This window comes from Micropterus dolomieu, linkage group LG01 (genome assembly GCF_021292245.1).
Source record: "Micropterus dolomieu isolate WLL.071019.BEF.003 ecotype Adirondacks linkage group LG01, ASM2129224v1, whole genome shotgun sequence".
Classification (NCBI taxonomy): domain Eukaryota; kingdom Metazoa; phylum Chordata; class Actinopteri; order Centrarchiformes; family Centrarchidae; genus Micropterus; species Micropterus dolomieu.
This window is the reverse complement of record NC_060150.1, coordinates 45,640,413-45,656,877: the sequence shown is the minus strand read 5'-3', so window position 1 is coordinate 45,656,877 and position 16,465 is coordinate 45,640,413. Positions and strand designations below refer to the sequence as shown.

General features: G+C 39.0%; 1 protein-coding gene across 2 annotated transcripts in view; it reads left to right on the top strand.

The window, feature by feature from the left end:
- The first annotated feature begins 1,420 nt into the window (after positions 1-1,420).
- rps6ka3b (ribosomal protein S6 kinase, polypeptide 3b) overlaps positions 1,421-16,465 on the top strand; it is a 95,856-nt gene continuing 80,811 nt past the window's right edge. For both annotated transcript variants that reach the window (XM_046043729.1, XM_046043720.1), the window contains exons 1-2: positions 1,421-1,960; positions 12,424-12,483. In XM_046043729.1, the coding sequence (XP_045899685.1) occupies positions 1,898-1,960; positions 12,424-12,483 (123 nt within the window). In that variant the 5' untranslated portion in view covers positions 1,421-1,897. The remainder of the gene's footprint in view (positions 1,961-12,423; positions 12,484-16,465) is intronic.

Below are 16,465 nucleotides of genomic sequence, written 5' to 3'. Positions count from 1 at the left end.
GTATACTACTGGGTAGCTTAATAGTATAATACTGCATGCAAGTGTGGTTTTTTTGTCTTTACTGTTTTGTTGCAGAGTCTGAGCCGGAGTCAGTGAAGTTCAAATATTTACTGGAGCCAGAGCATGAAGTACTTTTAAAATAACAAGTACAATCTCAAAATGGACGCCAATGCAAACAGGCGATAAAGGGCGTTGTGTGACCTGTTGAGTCTGAAGGCACGAGTAGGCTCAGGCAGGTAAACACTATAGATTACTGTTTATTTTCTTGATAAATCAATGAATCGTGAAAAATGCCCTTTACACTTTCCTAAAACCCAAGGTGACATCTTCAAAATGCTTCAAAACCTCAAAATATTCCATATTACACATAAACGATTTATCAATTATCAAAATATTATTGATTTTATTGTTTCAGCCCATGATGAAAGTGTCTAAATAATTTTAAGTGCCCCTGAATAAACAGAGTATTTAAATCCTTTACTGAAGAAATAGTACTTATACCACACAGTAAAAATACACGTTACAAGTAATGGTATGTAAGCATAATCAGGAAAATTTACATAAAGTATTATTTATTAAATAATAATAATAATAATATATTCTCTCTCCAGATTATTGATCCTCATGTATTAATGTAAAAGCAGAATGTTACTGCTGTAGTTGATGAGCTGGAGCTCCTTTTGTAGAAATATTTTATAGATTCATCTGCTGATTCTTTTCTCCCGTTAATCGACTGCTTGTTTGATTTGTGTAGATTCATAAATTAGCCCAAAGTAACACCTTCACAATACTTGTTGTGTCCAACCAACAGTCCAAACCTCAATATTATTAAAAATAAATTAAAATTATTAAAAGGAAAAGCAGCGAGTCTTCACATCTGAGAAGCTGAAACCATCAAATGTTTTTACATGAAAAAATTACTTAAATTATCAAAATAGTCATGACTACTTTATCAATCGACTAATCGTTTTAGCTGTACTTAAAGTATAAAGAGTGATAAACTTTTGGGTAGTTTATATAGCAAAATTATTTTATAAACATTTATGATTGTTTTTTTGTGTAAAAAAATCTAAATTTGTAAATTAACTAAAGCTGGTAGATAAAGTAAAAAGTATGTAATACAAGCATCCTAATTAGTATCTTAAATTTGTACTTAAGTGTAGTATTTAGTTAGGTTTTTAATTTGTACATTTAGATTTGCACATATTGCATTTTGCAAAAATATGCTTTAAACATTAAAAGTTTGTAAGAATTATGAATTACTCATGTATAATGTTATAAATAAATATTCATCCATGCACACGGAGAATAAAGTTTACTTTCCTGTTGTTGTTACCTAAGGACGCCACCTCCTGACGTGACGCAGCTGTGACGCAGCGGTCTGACGGACAGGTAAGCCGACACCGGCCGCCATATTGGGAAACAACGGAAGTGAGAGAGAAACAGATGGAGAGATAACTGTGGGTGTGTGTTGAGTCAATCAGTTTCCGAAAAAGGGCCGTCCCCTCCTCCCCGCTGCTTCTCTCGCATGTTTGTCTCTCCGGTGCAAGGGGCGGTCTCAGCGCCGCAGCAGATCCGGAATTAGAAGGCGCTCGCTCGGCTGTGCTCGGTCGGTCGCTCGGTAGGTAGGTGGGCTCCTCCGCGGCGGTTCAACACGAAGAAGAGGTGGAGGAAACCAGAAGCGGAACTAGCTTTATTAAAATAAAATAAAAAAACATTTCTAGAAGGAGGAAAGAGGAAAAAGGAAAAAGGAAGAAGCCAGGTGGACTGAAAGTGTCGACCGACAGAGAGAGAGAGAGAGAGAGAGGGAGAGAGAGGGGAGGGACGACTATACTGGAGCAGAAAAGAGGAATAAAAAAGAAGAAATAAAAAGTAGAGGGGGAAGAAGGAGGACAACATGCCCCTGGCTCAGTTGGCAGATCCCTGGCAGAAGATGCCTCTGGGGGGGACGGCTGGAGAGGTGAGACATCGACATGAACACAACGAGACTTTCTCCTCTTGTCAAACTGACTGACAGCCACATTCACGTTGTATGTAGCCTGCAGGTATTACAGAAACCCAGGTGAAAGCTAAACAGCACCATGCAACGCCTTAAAGTCACTACTAGGTAATTATTAACAGCTGCAGCTACTCTTAAAACTCCTACATGGCAACCAGATGTGATGAAGATGCACCTTATAAAGTATCTTAAGATCACTCTGAGAGCCCAAACATGCTGTAATAATCAATATAGAAGTGTTAGAGAAGTGTTACAGGAGATAATCTACCAAATATGTGCTAAAAATCCCTAATGTCACAGTGCTGAGTTATCTGTTTGAAATGGTCATAAAAATCACATTTTTGTTTTACAAAACATGGTCTGTGAAAGAACATATTTGATTAAAATGCAACATAAAGTTTCATAAGATCGCTCTGAGCTGCAAATACTCAATATAGAAGTGTGAAAGTGTTAAAGGAGATAAACTACCAAAGTGTCAGAATATTTGACCATATATGTGGTAAAAATCTCTTTAGGAAGGTCACAGTGCTGAGCAAAAAAATACCCTGTAATAGAAAAAAGGCGTGTGAAATGATTAGAAGCCTTTTACTTTTACATACAGCTGCAGCTACTCTTAAAGCTCTTACGTGGAAACAAAATTTGATTACAAAACGCCATAACGTATCTTAAGATGATTCTGAGCGCCCAAAGATGCTGTAATAATCTAAATACAAGTGTTAAAGCACTGTTACAGGAGATAATGATAATTTGTTATTTAGCTGACGCTTACAACTGCTAGTTTCTTGCTCAGGGACACATTGGTGGATGTGTCGCAGTAGGAAACCAACCTGGGTCTTCCACACCAAAGACATGTGTCTTATCCACTTTACCATCGCCACCCACAAGAGATAAACTATTCCTATTAGATCACCACTGTCAGCAGGAGCTAGCTGAAAACATACTGCAGTACCCTCTCTGTTACAGGGCACACACATAGAGAAAAGTACCGGATAAGATATAAACTGCTATAAATCTCTAAATATGGAGGTTAAAAATGCAATAAAGTGCAATAATATGACAATAAGGTCATTATTGGGTACAACGAACGAGCTGTAAAAGCACAAAGATGCATGTATGTGATCAGAGGCACCTTAAGTTGACAGTCAACTCACTGCTGCTACCCTTTAAGCTTCTGTAGGCACGTTACAGTAACAGTAAATGAGATTTTAAAACACCCTAAACAAAACACAGTACATCGACATACCAAAATATTCTTTACAAATACCAGTTTTACATCCGCCATAATGTGACGATAAGCTTATTGTTGGGTGCTTTCTCAGAACATAAAATGACGGCGTGAGGCAGCAGTCAGGTCACTACAAGTCACTCTGAGGATGTTGTAGGAATTGTCGGTGCAGAACAAAGCAGGCATGTGTGTTAGTGGTGGTTTTGATTTGTGTATTTTTTGGTGAAAAACTAAAATAAATAGATGCAAACAGGAAACGTGTGCGGAAGGAGCCTTGTCTTCAAAACTGATTTACAAACAAGATAGAAACAGAAAAAAAAAAGTCTCCTGCGTGAGAGTTGAGCTTTTCTTCTTCCAGTTTTTGCATCTTGATAAAGAGCAGGAGGCGGTCTTATGATTCAGGAAGAGCTTACGTCTGTGTGTGTCCACTTCCTGTATGAGGTGTCACAAGGGCTCGCATTGAGAAATGGCTGTGGGGGTTTGTTGTGTCACTCCGTAGGCAGATTGTGAATATTCAAACCTGATTCATGATTGGCTAAAACGCAAAAATGCACTGAGTCACAGCCAGCTCCTCCTCTGTCCGTCCCGCCTCCTGACAAGCTCATACCTGCTCGCAGCTTTCCCCCTCACAGCCTCACCTCACTATCTGCTCAGCTTGACCTTTGCCCCCCTGCGTTACACCTCTAAGCCTTTCAGCGTTTGGAGATGTGTCTGATAGCCGAGCGTATGCTGTCGTACCGGCTTCTCTTTTTTTTTTTTTTCTAGGCCATCATAGGACAAAAAAAAAAAAAAAAAAAAACACTCACACAAAAGAGTGAGTTTGAATGAAGTCGAGATGCTTTTTGCCCTAAAGACAAGATCTTTCACCACACACACACACAAAGAGCAGAGCGGGGCTGCACTTGTCTGTAGAAATGAGGAAACAAAGATGAGTGTAGATCAAGATGGCTGCAGGAATGAATCTGCACTCTGCAGGCGCCAAAGAAAAAGTGCATTACAAGTGGCAAAATTTTATAAAATGTCTTGTTGCAGCTACAATAAATGATCAGTCACTTGTTTTGCGTATAAAAGGTCATAAAATAAAGCCCATTAAACTTCCCCAGAGCACAAGCTGATGTGTTTAACATCAACTTAATATCATACATGACAAAGAAAAGCATCAGTTTTCTGTTTTTGCTTGAAAAATAACTGAAACTGTATCAATATAGTTTTTTAATCAGTTTTATGTCGATTAATAGAGTAACTGCATAGCAGTTTTGATTCAGGATGTTTTCCAATTACTAAACGAAGAAAAGGTGCTTTAGAAAAACTGCAAGGAAAAGGCAAGATTTTATAAAATATGTTTTAGGTTTACAGCTAATAATAACTGTTATCAATTAATAGTTTTGTGTATGAAATGTCAGAAATTAATGCCCAATATATGTATCCAAGTTGCTTGTTTCATCCAACCAGCAGCCCAAAACCTTAAGATATTTAGTTTAATGTCATACATGGCAAAGCAAATCAGCACATTTCTGCAGTTTTTGCTTAAAAAGTAACCAAAACTGCATCAAAAAACAATAATAAAAAGTATCAAAATAGTTGCTTAATCAATTTTTTGTTGACTAATATATCAATTATTTTCATTTCATCATTTATAATATCCTTATTCAGTCCCTCCAGGACTTTACGGGCATTTTTTGGGATTGAAGCGGCCTAAAATGTGGCAGCTTTTCTAAAAGATTGTGATGTTTTTGGGGCGGAATAAATATAATATCGTATATTATCTGACAAATGTGTTTATGCCATTTTCCGAGTATGTTTTGTGGTGGCGAAGAGTTTGTCAACAGACGATTTCCTTTTATGTTCGACCACAATATTGCATGTTTTGCCAAACAGTTTACTTCAGCTTTGGTAAAGAAGATCTGAATATTGTTTTTCACGGTCCTTTGTTGTTATTTTTGTAAAATGTGAGACGTTGATATCACACACGTTTGCTGCAGCTTGCCAACGAGGAAGTGAGTTTGCTGATTTAAGACGTTTTGTGGTAAACTGCAATGATAGGTCAAATGTCAAAATTGCACGCTGTGCTAAATTCACAGGGATTTGTTGAATTTGTTAGCCGTCTTGCTCCCGCAAGGTTTTAGAATCATGTGACCTGAATAGTTGCGATCGCAACAACACAAAATCCTGGAGGCACTGATTAATATTGCCTTAAAGGGCCAGTTCACCGAAATTACAAAAAAATAGAATGGCTTGTCTTTAACTCTAATACAACGTGCTGAATCAATCCTTTGATTAACTGCTTGATCAGCTATTTAGCTGAAAATGAAAATGCAGCAATCTTGATAGTCAATTAATTGTTTGAGACATTTTGCCAACGAGATTTCCTGCTTTTCTTTGTCCTAGTAAAGTGATTATCTTTATAACTTTTGTTTGGACAAAACTATTTGAAGAGGTCACCTCGGACTCTTGGTTACTTTTTGGACATTCAGTCATAGATCAAATGATTAATCGATAAATCATCAAAGTATCTGCCACTGGAACTGAAATTGAACATGACTAAGTTGCAGCTCTAGTTGAGAATAAGTCTGGTTCGTCTGGATAATCCACAGACTGTGCTGTGCTCAGTGTTTTCAACTTAATCTGGATATTGGTATCAATTCAATTTGTGATTCTGAAAGTCTCTTAAACATAAAGTTACATCAGGTAAATAACAGTATTGCATAAATATGAAAGAGGGAAGTTGCATCTATTATTTACAAAGTTCTAGGTAGAAGTTATTGTTGTTCTCTCAATATGCAGCAATCAGTATGCAAAGATTGATTTCACAATCAATACAATAAAAATTTTGATTAATTGGAAAGTGTTTTCCTGTTTAGTAATTCATAGCGTCTAATTAAACCTTATCACGGTCAAATCTGTGGATCATCATGCCTGACTTGTTATTCAGAACAACAAGCGAAACACTATTAACTTCCATTGTTTTTGGATGGTGGCAGAAATCTCAGGTATGTCCAGGTGTATCAGAAAGCATGACTCACCGACATTTGTAGATAACAACACATTAGAATAGTTCCTTCTCTGGAAGTGCCATTTTTTCTTATTGTGTTAAGTTTTTTTTTTTTTTTTCAAACTGTGAGCTGCAGGGAGTCGTTGCAGAAACAAAATCTGTTTTGTAAAGATGTTTTCCTACCAAACTCTTTATTTTCTTTTGAGTATTAAACTGGTAAGAGTTTGATATAATTCAGGAACTGTCCGATCAAAGAATAAGTAAACAAGAACATTTATTTCACACACAGAACAGTTTGCCTTAAATTCACCTGGCGATTGGCTAAAGACACAAGTATAGAGTTGAGCTAGGTTTCGTTTGATGCTGATGCAAGTACAACTCCTACAAACACTCACAAAGGCTTTTTTTGTTACATAATTCAGTTCAGCTGAACTGAGTTCAACATAATTCTGTTCAGCACGCAGACGTTTAAGAACTTTGCTCTTAAAACTAATTTTGCACTTAAAAGCTTTTAATTTCTTTTTAAACAAGTTGACGAGACGAAAACCAGGAAAAACACATGTTTATTGTAAAGCCAGGTGTTAAGGCAACCTGTACAGTTTGGCCACATTCTTAAAGGGAGATTATGTGATTCAGCCGAAGGATTGTTGACATTTCAATTACACCCCTCCCTTCGGCACTCCCTCAGAAGCTCCACCACTCAAACTTCAAATCTCTGAAACGCCTTCGCACTTGCATGGTCATATAAATTTCTTCTCTGTTTAAACTCTTTTCCTCTTTGGCTGTTTCTCGGCCATCTCTCCTTCTTCACAGTGCTCAATGTGCCAGTGTATAGAACTCTCTCTTCCATCAATCCTGTGCATGAGCTCTAACTGCTGCTGATTGGCTTGAACAATGTTGTGTGGCAGGGTTCACTCCATTTTCTTTGTTTTTCATTTACAGAGCCCGGGCTGTGTAGGAAAACTGGATTTATTTATTTTTTTAAAGCACACACAAAATGGAGAGCTGGCGTAAGGAAATATTCACTGATTTTAAAAAAACAAAGTGCATCAGATTACCATCGCTTACTGTCCCTTTTAAAAGTTAGGGTCGCATTTTTTCAAGTCTGTCTTCATCCAATAAACATATGGCCATATTGAAGGAGTTATTGGTGGCTGTAATTGTCCATGCTTGTCCCGAAGTAGTGTTGTAGTACTCGAGACCGGTCTTGGTCTTGAGACCGGTCTTAAGACCACTTTTTGATGGTGTTGGTCTTGTCTTGGACTTGACTGCCTTTGTGCTCGGTCTTGTCTTGGACATTGAGGACTCAGGATTTTATTTCAAGACCAGTCAAGACCATAACTTTGGGAATATCAATAAATTGCTTTTGCATTGTCTGATTTCTTAACATCCTAACTTTGATTGGAAGTAAAACTTATTTCTTCAAATACAACCAATAACCCTAAAACATGTTGTTACCGTTAATGACTGTCACCCCTTCCTGCGATGCTTACGTTGATTTCAGCTCTTAGTATTTGTATGTGGTTGTTTTAATGGGAAAGTGGATCTTTCAGATCAGTCTGAGAAGTACCTATGATCTCGTTTCCCATTTTATTACGTGCCGTGCAATGCAGGGAACTGGTCTTTGTCTTGACTCTGTCTCACCCTCCCTCGGTCTGGCTCTCGACGTCTCTCACTCAGCCTCTAAAAGACTTGGTCTTGTCTCTGTCTTGATAAACTCTGGTCTTGGTCTTGATTTGGTCTTGGGTTGGGCGGTTTATTATGTTAGCACTTCAGGGTAGTGTTATAGTGAACTATAACACTACCCTGAAGTGCTAACATAATGTCAAATTTAAGAAATGAGGGGTCAAAATCCTCTTGAAATCAAGTGGGTGTTCTTCAGTGTTACTGTTGTTTCAGTGTAAAATCCCGTCTTTGTGCTTCCCTGGACAGAGTTTCCCTGATGTGCTGTGTTGCAGAGGAGGAAGAGGAAGTTTTGTAGTGAAATTACTTGATTTGACTATCTAAACCTCTTTTTTTGCTTGCATGGAATGAGGACTGTGGATCTCTTACATAGAGGTTGTGTTATGAAGGGGTCGCTTTACGTCGAAAGCAACAGTTACAGTGATTGATAACTCTTTCAAAGTACATAGCATGTGAGTGTTGCCTTATATAGACTTAAAAACCCTCATCCTTAACAGAAAGCCACAGATGAGCCCTGCCGCAGCATCTACTCTCTTGACCTTGGATACACCGTGTTTGTTGCCAAGTTCACCAGCTCTGCTGCTCATTGATATCCGATTACAGCGCTGGCAGATTCGAGATAACAATAATGCTTATTAATACCAGCTGTGAATGCACAGGTGCGTGATCAGATGTCCTTATGCATGAGGCGTGAAGAGTCTGACAAGTCGTTTGATGTCGGTGCTACAGACACAATCCATACTTCAAAGCTGGGGTTTTCCAACTTCGAGGTACTTTGATAAAGTTGAAGTGGAGGCCCAGAGGACGAGACGTGAGGCAGAGATACTGCTTGAAGTGAAAGGGCCAGATGCATGCTGATGAATAAAACAACGGGAAGTTAGTTATTGTAGTTTGGTCCACTGATATGCCCCGCTTATTAACATAGCCAGCACTTGGAGCTGCAGCAGTGGCTGTGATACACAACTAACGGAGGCAATTAAGGCACTTAGCCACTGATCTGCATCATGACTCACACATGAAACATATTTTTAGATTCAGCGCGAGTTAAACTTTCAGAGAATATCATTATTAGAGCCTGACAGATTTTTAAGATAATTGATATTTGAGGATTTTAAAATTGGATATATCGGCCGATGTTCAGGTAAAGAAGTTATGATCACGTGGTTTATTGAGCCAGGCATAACAGTTACATTGCCAGCATACAACATGTGAACACATCGAATGCCAACACCAAATCTGAAAGATAACATCTTTTGGTCATTTTATGTTTCTCTCTTCCCCCTGGGTCCTGTAGGTTTCCCTCTTAGGTGATCTTTAACTGGCCTTAACCTAGAACAACAAATCTGTCTAATGTTTAGACTCCAATGCTAGGTCATATTGACATACATTTATGAGTTGTATTCATTCACTGTGGAGTCAGTAAGTTCTTCTAAACATACTTGTAAGACTTGACCTTGCCAGATTCCCAGAGAACACTGATATATGTTATTCGGACGCCTGAGCTACTGTCTAAACCTTATCAGTCGTCTCTCTAACAAGGACAGTTACATGTGAGAAATAACTAGAGCTGGAAGGTCAGTGGACACTTGTGAAGTCAGCTTATGACTCCAAGCTAGACCTGTCTTACCTTTCCCTGTGACATCAATTAAGCCACCTAAGAATTTTCTGTAATAGTTTAGTCAAACGTGAGCTGCAGGTGACTGCAGGTGACGGGTATAAAACCACTTTCTACCACTATTCTACCTCCCGTAGAGTGTGTGAGCTTAGTGTGAGCTTAGATCGATGATTGATCTCGGAAAGACAAACGCCGCAAGATCAGGCAAAAGGTGGTTCCAACTTTTGCCGGGTCTCGCATTGCTCTCGCAAGGTTTTAATGTCACGTGATATGGTGACACTTTGCAGCGCTGGCAAAAGTTGGACAAAATTTCTAACCAGCATGTCTTATATTAAGGCAGCGCTGCACACCGCCACATGAAGTCAAACGAACTTATTTAATCAGATTGCTGTGCTGCAAACAGGGGGCCCTCTGGTGGATAGACTATGCAACAACAACACTCATAACATGATTGAAGGATCTGTCTCTCCGCTTCTTTTTTTAATTGTCATTTATTGTGTGATGTCACGATTCTGATTTATCTGCAAGTAGTTCATATCGGCTGATAATATCGATACACTAATTTGTCGGGCGCTGATCATTATCTCTGATGTCACAAGTGAATGTCGCTTATTAGTATTCATAGAGAGAAAGAAAGACTCTTCTTATCGCTCCAGAACTAAACTGAGAATCATCTCATTTTTAAGTTTTCTTCAGTAACAAATTAATCCAGTGATAGTTGTCAGTAGCGATGTCACAAGAACTGATACTTTGGTAACAAGTACATACTGAAATTCTGAAAACATGTCTGATCTCGTTTTGCTAGGTACTGAAGGTCCAACACGTTGAAGATAGCTGCAGCGACAGCTCCGCCTCGACTTGTCAAGTAGAAAAGAGTACAGAAACTGGCTTGAAGTTAGTTCCGCGGCTGTTACCTTCAAGAGCTCTGTGTCATAGCCTTGATTTCTCACAGGTGGAGAGCTAATTTAGGCAGACGTCTCACAGTTTGATCAGATGAAAATCACCAAAGATGTAGAAGCAGTTTGCAGCGCTAATGTCCGTCCAACGCACCTGTCGCTGTAGGCGGAGTTAGGCGCCGTCTTAAAAGTGCAATACGATCCATTTCAATTATAAATAACTTTTTAGTTTTTCAATAAAAAAAATCTCAGAAAACTGCCCGAATAGAAAGTTACCGCCCTTAAATATTTCACACCTGTTAGAGTGTAACATTATTTTTCCCGTTTACTCTCCGCAGAAACTTAGAGTGTGATTATACGGGGGATGTTGGGGCGGCTCAGTTATCTCGGTTGTCTAAGAAGGGTCCCACAATGTCATCAGGATGGTTTCTCTCTGTCACCTTCCATCTCTGCATCCTTCTTCTTCTCCTCTCATCATTATCTATCCCTCATCCTGTCTGCCACCCATCTCCTCCCTCTTTCACCCTGCTGTGCAGATTTCAGGCTTATCCCCCCGACACTGCACTTACCAGGAAAAAGTAAATAATCACCATAATCTCTTTTTATTGTTATTAGTGTTTTTGTCTGGCAGTAGTATCAGTGCTATCAGTGTCTGAATCGCAGCTGTTGTTCCAGCAGGGAAGCAGACAGGCTGCTAATCTGCCTTACGTAATGCTAATTCATATCTGTTGTTTGTGTTTTTCCTTTTGGCTGAGCAGACGAGGTAGAAGCGGTTGGAGTTTGGTGGCCCTGCTGATAAATCTCACGCTGTCACCAATTTTTATAATTTTTTTAAAATTTGAACTCCGTCACAGGGAGCAGGCGGGAGATGATTTTATTCAAACTGAAAGACGCCTCCTTATTGAGCACTTCACCTCTAAATGCTTGGTGAAAACAAACCATGACTGTAGGCAGCAGAAATCCTTGATGTGACAAAAGATCTCGTCTTTACCACCGTGTTAGTGTAGTCACACGGTGTAGAGTGGCTGTTTACTTTACACCGGCAGAACTGGACTGTCTCGTTTAAGACTCGGCTGATTGATCTGATGGGAATGAAGTTTCCTTATACAAACACCTTATACTGTATTTATTTATTTATATGGCAACATCTCAGTAACTTTAAATTAGTTTAAAGTTTAAATAGTTCACACAGAGATTATAATCTTTAAAATTTAGAGAAGCAGGCGTCGCTCCAAACTCTGGTGACTGCTCAGCATCTTTACATGTTTACACACTCTGCAGTCGATAAGTTTCTCTACTCATTTATAAAGTTTTTATTGATTCTGTCTTATGTCTGTAATCCTCGTACATGATGGGAAATATAGTTTCTCGCTTGTCTGTATGTGAAGCTAGAGCCAGGAGATTAGCTTAGCTTAGATTTAATTGTTTTGTAACATATTGATTGCATCTTTGCAAGATAGCCAATAAGTGTATGACCAGATTTTATTCCACATGCATCCAAAAGTTGTTTCCTGTTCATTGCAGCAATCAACATGCAGAGACCAGAAACTTTTGTGATTATACTGTATGTAATCTTGAGTCAGTCATCTTATTTTTTTATTATTTTAATTATAATTATAAGTTATAGTTTGCAAGCAGGGCCTATTTTGAAACGCTTCTGTGTTGTTGCTGTTGAAGATGCATCAAAAATCTTAAAATCATTTTCTAAACATTTTGTCACTGTTCAAAATGCTCCTAATCGAACAATTACACAACTATAAGATACACTTTACAACAAAGAAAAGTCATCACTGACAAATGCCATGTCTGAAAACAAGTCTGTGCATAAGTGTTTCCAGTGATTTGCCGGTGTTTTTCACGGCCGGCTGGTGTTCAGGTGAACATGTTTCAACGTGAAGCAGTGATGTTGCAGCCGCCTGGCAGGATCACACGGGGAGCAGGGGATAATTACCATGTCACAGCTGTGTCTCAGGTGTGTTAATTCGTGATGTGTCTCTGTGTGTTTGATTACAGGATGCACATCACGATCACGAGGACTCAGTGGGTGAGGACGACTCAATGCCTGCTTGCACCGTAAGTCTGCCCGCCGTCTCCTGTTCTTGGTTTTATGTCCACGTCAGACGCAGAGGAAGCTCCAGATTGTGTTTGGTGGTTTCTGTTAGTCTCTCCTGACATTTAGTGGGCTTCAGTTGTAAACACAGCGAGCGTTGTTTGTACTGGTGACAGCATAACACTCTGAGCTCTGTGATGGCAGCTGTTTCTGTGTGTGTGTGTGTGTCAGCTTCAGTAATGCACACATGAGTTGGACTGGCTGCTATTGATGAGTAAACCGCTTCCGGTCATTTCTGCATTCACACATGTGCAACCTTGTGTGTGTTTCAATCAGCACAAAGCTCAGTTTTGCTCTTTTGATGATACATCCACTGTTTGAGAGAACTGCCGCCTACTCCTGCAGGATAATTGCTGGTATGAAAGTGAAGCTGTGCTCACTATTAAAGCAATGAGTCATCTTAAAGCACAAAAAAAGATACTCTGTTTATGCTTGATATCATCATTCATTTGTGATGTTCATCAGATTCCAGGAGTTATTTTGGGATTAGATGTTGTTATTTACTCTTTACGTAAACCCACTTTCTCTCCGCCTGCACATCTTCTTCCTGTGTCCCAGTTTCACACTTTACACACAAACTTTAGTTTGATTTTGCAATAGATTCACAGTCACATATCAAAATAACCGGCACTCTGAAGGGGCAACTTGACATCTCATCTGTAACAACACACCGTGCATACTTTTCTGTTACTATCAGTATATTTTTTTTCTGCATTTTACCTGCCAAAATAGTGTTTGTCATACTTTTATAGTGTTTGTAAGGCTATTGAAGAGTCCCATGTGGTGTGTCCTAATATTATACGACGCACTTGGGTTGGATTGTTTTCTTTTCTGACTAAAACAAACAAGGTATTATGCATAAAAGTACTCATTTTAGACATTTTGTAATATATACTAGTTGCCACAGTTGATTCTTTTTGAAGTTGGTAACAAGAAATATGTGTACATTAACATTAAATGAGGCAATATGCGTCAAACAAAACATGAGATGGCTACATATTTAAGACTTAATGCTTTTTATTTTCCACAATGTTTCTAGAGCCATGATTAACACCTCTATTTTCTTTGCGTTGCATTGTGGGACAGTACTGCTGTTGGGCTCTGTATTGCACATTAAAAAGATAATATTGTAAGTCAAGTAAGAGTTATTTTTGTGTGAAAACCTTTCAGTGAACTACATCTCTCGTCTCGCACCGTATACCTCACCAGCGTGGCTGAGTATGTTTGTATTATGGTTCAAACAGGCATGACAGCGTTATGTTGTAACAGGCATTAGCAATGACAGAAAAAGTTAGCTGCAAGATTATATTTTAAATTGGGGAACATCGTGTGTGTAATCCAGGGCACAATTCAAACGGGACTCAAAAATGTTTTGTATTTACCTGTCACATCTATAAAATGTCTCTGGACCCATGGTGGTCCACCGGAACGACTTGGGCGGTCTATACCTTTTTATGATTGTAGCTGATTATGTGGGCAACATACTGCAGCTTCAAACCTGCTTAGAAATAAAATGTATTCTGCATCTTCAGTAAAGAAGTCTCTCGGATGAGGGACAAAACGTATCTATCCAGTTGCCCTTGATTTTAACCTTCCTTGGATAACCATGACCTGGATGACTGAGAAGCTTCACAGATGTATTCTGCAGCTCTAACGCTGTCCTACATCTCCCAGAATGCCTTCACAGCAGCCTCCAGATAGAATAAGTTGTCGCTGTCAGTCAGAGGCGAGCATACGATTATTCAGCCTCACGTCCGCACTGATCTGTTCAGCATGTCTGTAATTTTCAAATTCAATTTCAGTCATTTGTCTGATTTAATCTGATATCTCTGTCAGATTCGACTCTTCCCAGACAGACAGAAATCTGAGCCAAATTAAATTTTGATCCGGACTGATGGATTTGTCACCTCCCGTGTATTAAAACCAGAACCTAAAGAGGTGTTTTGGGTTTTATTTTGATGAAACATGAGGCTGTGTCTGCACCAGCTTATCTCAGGGCTGACTCTTTCATTCCTCGCTTTATTGGAGTGTGACTGACTCGGGGCAAAGTTGCTTAATATTTGAATATTAATGGTAACATTTGCATCGAATTGACACAGAAAACTCGGATGCAAAGCAGTGTGCTTGTGCAGTTTTCCTGTTATTCAGTATCCTGACAAGATTCAGTCGAATAACTTGAATTATAATTTTAAATTGCAATGCTAAAATGTGCTTTGACACCATGACATTTACATTATATTTACAACAAGGCACGGGCAGATATGTTGTGGAATAAAGAAGTGAGGATGACACAGAGGAAGAGCAGTGTTTCCCAAGCTGGGGGTCGGGCCTACCGAGAGGTCAAATCTGATGGCTCATGAGCTGATTTTTAAAAAAACAAAATATTCCTGATATAGACATACATCCACAAACAGGACTTATACACATGCAATTTGTTCGTGATTCAGATAAATTAAACATTTATTGAACATTTGTTATATTTATGATAAAATTATATTGCAATAGTTAGCATTTTTGTTTAATTGCCCAGCCCTAGCTCAAAGGCACCCTCAGCAGTGCTCAGGAGGTGAACTGTCACCCCTCGAGCTACCAGTTTACACTTTGAAAGACTACAAAAGATAGCTTGTTAACACGCTAAACTAAGATGGCTACCATTGTAAAGATAACCTGCTGAACATCAGCATGTTAGCATTATAATAGTGAGCTTGTCAGTGTGGTGGTGTTTGCATTTAGCTCAAAGCCCTCATAAGTGCAGCCTCACAGAGCCGCTAGCATGGCTGACTGATATATTGTGATACACTGCACCACTCTCATTGGACTACACGCCGCTCATGGACATATGTTGGACCGAAGGGTGGTGAGCGGATATTTCTTCACTTCAGTTCAGTTTCTATCTCACTTAGAGGGTCTTCCTAGTTGATAAATGTGTGTCGGCGGCAGGCAGGCAGGGCAGCTGCATGCATTGATTTTTAAATGCAGAGGAGATGACTTATGGATCTACTGTCTGAGAGTAGCTGAGCACTCATTACCTCACTCTCCAGAGTCTGCAGCACACACGCACACACACACACACAAACACAAGCTCTGAGGCAAGAAGCGAGATGTGACAACAGTATGAACGTCACATCATGTGTTTATGTGTGTGTGTGTGTGTGTGTGTGAGGATGAATATATTATAAAGCTGTTAATGAGTGAGTTGGACTGTTCCACTGGTTTAACTGAGTGTGAAACGTGTGTGTGTGTGTGTGTGTTGTCTCAGGTTTAATGGGGGTAATGAGGCAGCTTTCTCTCAGTGTCACACTGCCGAAAGTCTTCAGTGTCAAACTATACTTGTATATACTTGTGAGGACGGGATGCATTCACTAAATTAGAGCTGCAGTGATTAGTTGAACGCGTCAAACATTTGCTAGTTCCTGTTACTCGGATATGAGGATTTGATGTTAGTAAACTGAATATCTTTGGATTTGACAACTTCCCCTCGTTCTATAGAATATTATAATAAGCATTTAGCACTATTTATGTACTAGACCACAACACGTGTTTTACAGCTGCCAAGCAAAGTCTGTATTTCACGGTTACGTTGTTCCCGTTTCTAAATTTCCATTTTTTTTAGTGGCCGTGGTTTGAAGGTTTCCGCTACAGAAAATTTCAGTGGAGAGGTATTGTGGAATAATGTATGTAGTTTAAATTTATTGTTTATATACTGTATATAAATAATAAATCAATCAATATAAATATATTGGTAATCTGATTCCTTTACTCCCCAGGCCTGTTTATAAACTCACCTAGCTTATATCATTCTTTATTCAGCTGGTTGTCCTTGTGTAAGTCGAAAACATTACAATAATAAGTACGCATACTTGACCGATTTTGATTCAAGCGATTAATTGAAAATAATAGGCAGGTTAATTGATAATGAAAATAACTGTTAGTTGCAGCCCTATA